The following is a 6,066-nucleotide window of genomic DNA, read 5'->3' as shown; positions in this document are numbered from 1 at the left end:
TAAAAGACCAAACACGTGTCCACATCCAAAAGAACAAGAAGGGAATATCCCTTTCAGGGAGTATCATAATTTTCTTGTTATTTGATCTGCACATAATAAACATATATAATTCAAATTTGAAAAATACATTTTAAAAATAATTATCCTTTTTCTTTTTGGAAAGGGAACTTCCATAATGAGAGTATCCGAGCCAACTTTCACGCAACGATTAATCTTCTACTACGAACATGAGGTTATACCTGATGACTTTGAGTCGCTGCAGACGAACCTCTATTACCACAGGGGTTAAGTAGTTCCAGAATTTAAACACGAGTCAATAGGTTATCCACCATATCTTTCACATATCTTATTAAATCACCACAACCTAAGTTGTTTAAAAATAATTGTGTTCTTTATATTAACTATACATAATTATTTTTTAGACTAATTTGTTATATAAAATTGTAATGATTTAGAACCATATGGAATCGGAACCGGCCTGGGAACCGAACTTGGTGGAAAATAGGAACCGAACCAGACCGTCGGTTCTATTGGTTTCGGTTCATACCGGTTCTTGTTGTGTTTTCAATGTTGGAACCGGTCCTCGAGAAATATCAACATATGGTTATGGTACCTACCAGTTTCCGGTTCTAAAAATCCATAAAAATAACGTTTCAATCCCGGCCCGATCGGTTCTATCCGGTATCGGTTCCCCGATTCAAATGCTCATCCCTATGGAACCATATTAAACATCTAATAAAATCATATTATTTAGTGTTATGAGTTTAATAAAACTAAATATACATTTCGCTTTAATGTTACTTTTAACATTGATTAATTAATTTAGAAAATTTAATTTAGAAAGTACTCATTTCATCCTATTTGTAAGGTAACATGATTTAATTTATACAATAATTAACTTAAAAATCATTTATTTCAAAGAATTTCAATCATTATAAAAAATTATTTTTGGATATTTTTTGTTAAGTTGACACGTTGATCTAATTTTACATTTACAACATTTAAACCCTTAAAAATCATAATTTTTAAAAAAATAGTCTTTGAATATTTTAAAGGTTTTTTTTTTTTTTTTTTTTTTTTTTTTTTTTTTAATATTTTGCTTTATATTTTGGACTTAACATGATATTTAAATTATTATTTTAAATATATAATGTTAATTATTCAAAAAATATACTATTAATATGATAATATTTCATATTTAATAAAATATTTAATTTAATAAAATAGATATATTAGAATGAAAGATAAAGAGGTTGAGGGTTTCAAATGACATAACTATATTTTTTTATATTGTATTATAGATATATTTTACATGACTAACCTATGTATTCACATTTTTTTGAACGGAGAAAAAAAATGGTTTTAACACCATTAAAAGATATAAATTTTAGCAACACGTGTTAGAAAAATGGGATAACAGAATGTTTGGATCAATAAGAAATGTGAAACACTTTCAGATTAAATCATTTCGAGGGTATATTCGAAAATCTTTAATTAGATAAAACTCATTGTTCATAGAAAAGAGAATGCAGGAGATGATATGATCATGTATGTACCAAACTAAATTTGAAATGATCATATAAGAGGAAACTAACTTCGTGTCTTAAAACTTTCATATGACAGTTATAGGAATGTAACATCCTATCCAAAGCTTGTCACATACACTTTCATAAATAGTCATAAACTAACTTAAAATTGAGTCTAAAACTTAGATCACAAAATCAAGTTTATTTTCTAAAATTCGACCTAGCCAGGGGTTCTGCCCATTGGACCCTGTCAGGGGCTGCCACCCTTAGACCCTGCTTCTAGGTGCGCTGCTCTCGGACCTCCATCAGTTTAGAGGTTTCGTTCATAAATATCAATATACTTTCAACTAAGACAAACTTAAACAAAATGTACATTCCGTATCACCCTAACTTGTTGAATAATTATCAAAGTAATATCGATTAACAAATTAATTTCATTACAATTAAATAATATTAGTGATACAAAATCACCAACAACACATTAATTTTAAAAATTAATAATACTTTTAAACTTAAAACATATAATATTTCAAAACCTAACATTTTTTATATGATATGTGTCAAATCAATGAATCATGATTTTTACTTAGAACAAAGATATATATTAAACTCTTTGTTCCAATTATTGATGTACCTATGAGATGCTTCCGCCGAGCATTTTAGTGGAATATCCCTTTCCATATCATCTTTCTTTCACACCGAGCTTTGATATGGTTTCCAAAATCTTGATCGGGCTATGGTTTTTAAACATCCAAAACATTGAATTTAAATGGAGTTTTAAATATTATTTTTTACTTCATAAAAATAGTAGATTTTAAGTAAAAATAATTGGACAAGTTTTATAAAACACACTAAATTTACAAATAAAAAAATAATAATAAATAACTAAATAAATAAATAAATGATGATCTATTTAGTGATTCAATTTATTGCTAACTATGATCATATACGAAAACTATCTCACATTTTTTTTAGTCCGCAAGATGAAAAAAAAACATAAAACACCTTAAATAAACTGATCATTTAGTTAATTTTACAATAAAATTATAAACATGATGACTTAATTAAAAAATAAATGCATTATCAAAATCAAAATTTTATACAAACTTATTTATGTAATTTGCCCAAAACAAATGGATTGGTACCAATTATCAACCTAAATAATAAATAGCTTTCAATGATCCGTGTCCCATGCAACTTAAAGCAAACTAAGAGTCAACAAATCCAATTATAAAATAGTAATTGATTAATTTATGAGTTGGTTTCGAACTTTTTGTTTATTTATGGGAAACACCATCACAAGAGAACGAAAAAGATACATACGCATTTATGTCGATATTGTGTTTCAACCATTTGAATATATATAATTTAACCAATTAGTACCTTTAGTAGTACACAAAGAAAATGGGCATGTAAGAATTTTAATGAAAATAAGTTGGAACAAAATAAATATGAAAATTTTGATATTTTTTTGTTTGGTTTACTTATTGAGCTTGGTATAAAAAAATTAAAAAAAAAAAAAAAAAAAATCGGACTATAGTATTTTGTTAATTATATTTTCATGTTTTATCCACAACCATTAATTTTTATTACATCCACTATGTTTATATAATAAATAATCAGTTTATAACAAATTAACTTATGAAAGCTAAACGATTCATTTATTTTAGTAAAAAAAAACGCATTCATTATTTCTCAATCTCCCTCTCTCTAATAAAACAATCCACACGATATTCTCCATTTTGGTTTCATACCTTTTCATACACACAATCTCACCTATAAATACACACAAATAACACTCCCTCATAAACACACCCATTTAACGACATGAAGATGCAATCCAACAACGTTTTGCTTTTGATCAAGCTCTTGACCCTGAATTCCCTACTTGTACTCTCCGCATCACAAGATTTCGATTTCTTCTACTTTGTTCAACAGGTATATACCCCATTTCAATTCCATTCCGTTTTTGTCTTGATTCCCTTTACAATCATTTGAATTCAACGTTTTTTCAGTGGCCAGGATCATACTGTGACACAAAACAAGGTTGTTGCTATCCAAGCACAGGAAAACCGGAATCAGACTTTGGAATCCATGGACTTTGGCCTAATAGAAACGATGGCTCCTATCCTTCCAATTGTGACTCTAGCAGCCCTTTCGATGCATCCAAGGTTGTTCTTTTACCAATTCTTTTGATCCCTAGTATGGATTTATTACACAACATTTGTTACATTGGACACCACAAAATTGGAAATACATATTTTATAAGAGAAATTAAATATCTTCCTATATTTTCTTTTTACTTATCTTCCTACTCACATGAAATGATGATATGTGTCATGTTTAGATAAATTTAATGATATTTTAGGACACTTGTTATATTTTTAAATGGATAGGAAGATAATTAGGAAGAAAATAAGAGGATATTTAATTTCTTGTTTTATAATGAGAATGAGTTAAGTACAAACACAGTACAATCTATTCTGTAAAATCAATGAGATTTTTATAAATTACAGATTTCTGACCTTACGAACCAAATGAGGTCCGATTGGCCAACTCTATCTTGCCCAAGCAACAATGGGCTAACATTTTGGGGTCATGAGTGGGACAAACATGGCACATGCTCGGAATCTGTACTCAACCAACATGCTTATTTTGCAACCGCACTCAGCCTCAAGAACGAAATTAATCTCCTCCAAGCTCTTCAAAGGGCGGGTATGAATCATTCATAATTCATAGTAAAACACTCGTTTTATTATTATTATTATTATTATTATTATTATTATTATTATTATTATTATTCTGTTTTTGCTCTTTTGAACTTGAAATGGTGCATTTTTCGCGTGATATTTTGATGTAGGAATTCAACCAAATGGGCAAAAGTATAGTATTGGTGACATAAAAAGCGCGATCAAAGGAGCGAGTGGTTACACTCCATGGATCGAGTGCAATAATGACTCTTCGGGTAATAGTCAATTGTACCAAATCTACTTGTGCGTGGACTCATCGGCTTCGGGCTTCATTGAATGTCCAGTCTTTCCAAATGGAAGTTGCGGTTCCTCTATTGAGTTTCCTTCGTTCTAAATTAGATGTTCTCCTTTTCTAGATGTATGAATTGTCTACGTTTCTTTACCTTTGTGTTTCATATTTTCTTTTATCAATTTATGCAAGAATCGTACCTTTTAGTTTATGCAACATAGATGAATTGTGCAACATAGTGTGTGTGGATGAATAATATTTAGGTTTGTGTTCAAATAACTACAATATACGGATATTCATATTCTATACATGCTAATGTAGGATATGGGTTGCAAAACCTACATTTTAATTGTTAAAGATGCTCCCAAAATTATGCATGCATGGGATAGCTACCAAGTGACTATTCTCTGGATAGGGTGTTCAAAGCTCTTAAAGCTACATGGTATGGTTTTTGGTATATCTGTTCCTAAGTTATAGAGTTCTATTAGGAGACTTTTTAATAGTCAGGGTTATTAAGAACATTTTTCATCATCTCTTTCTTCCCGTTCTACACCAAAAGATCAAGCCAATGTAATCCTTCATGAACATTGAGATCAATATAGTTATAGTGTTCTTCAAAGTAGTTTTCTGTTTTTGGGTTTTTCACTATACATCCGATGTTAGTTTGCTTATTGTTCACGTTTTAATCTCTAACAAGTGGTATCCATGCATTAAAAGATCAAATCCTAGCTTGCTTTCATCAATTTTCTTGAATCCTAGAGGAATCATTCCGGCGACTTTACCATCCTCATCTTCGTTTTATCTTTGAGCCTGGCTGGCTGCTATATCCTTTGTCCTTGACGTTCATTATCCACAGACTTGGTAGTTTTTTCTTAGGTGAAACACGAGACCCTAATATTCGTTTAACGTAATTCATTTTGGTAGCACCGATATTCATTTATCCTAGCCCAATTATTCTATCTATATAATTTGACCTACAGAAACGAAAACGACTTCTAAGTCCTAAAGCCATTAAAATAGCCCACCTAGATGTTTTATATTTCCCTTAAACCCAATAGCCCACAACCACTATAATTCGATATTACAAGCCATTGTTTTTTTTTTTTAAAGCTTATTCACCATCACCGAGATCAATATTTCAGCCCAAAGCAGGCCAAAATCATTTTTTTATGTTAAACATATAACAATTTTTTTTCCTACCGTTAGATATGACTTTCCACTGTTGAATAGTGGCACTTGATTTTCACTTTGGCAAGTGAAGACACCGAGATCTTTAGGTTGGCGGATTACGACTATGCGTTAGATTCTTTTTTGAGGAAAAGCTCAAGATACTTGGTCTCTTAGTGAGAAAAAGAAGGATTGTATAGCCTTGGCACAAATCTGGTTACACCTCCACAATTTTTCCAAAAGGTACTCAATAAAGGAATCGGTGTTGTTTGGTAAAAGCTTAAATCAATATGCATAAAAAAAGATCTCACGAGTAATTTACATTTAAAGGAAATGTTTTTCTTATAGAGAATTACTTACTAACATCTTCGATTTCAAGAAGATATTGTTTGCT

The 6,066-nt window shown here is 30.1% G+C and overlaps 1 protein-coding gene across 1 annotated transcript; it reads left to right on the top strand.

Annotated features, from left to right (window-relative positions):
* Positions 1-3,299: 3,299 nt before the first annotated feature.
* LOC145008904 (extracellular ribonuclease LE-like) lies at positions 3,300-4,716 on the top strand. Its single transcript, XM_078967531.1, has 4 exons — positions 3,300-3,464; positions 3,542-3,697; positions 4,043-4,241; positions 4,387-4,716. The coding sequence occupies exons 1-4, from the start codon at positions 3,354-3,356 to the stop codon at positions 4,608-4,610; spliced, it is 690 nt and encodes a 229-aa protein (XP_078823657.1). The 5' UTR covers positions 3,300-3,353; the 3' UTR covers positions 4,611-4,716.
* Positions 4,717-6,066: the final 1,350 nt, after the last annotated feature.

This window comes from Lactuca saligna, chromosome 8 (genome assembly GCF_052625555.1).
Source record: "Lactuca saligna cultivar CGN05327 chromosome 8, ASM5262555v1, whole genome shotgun sequence".
NCBI classification, from domain to species: Eukaryota; Viridiplantae; Streptophyta; class Magnoliopsida; order Asterales; family Asteraceae; genus Lactuca; species Lactuca saligna.
The sequence above is the reverse complement of the archived record's forward strand: the minus strand, read 5'-3'. Positions and strand labels throughout refer to the sequence as shown.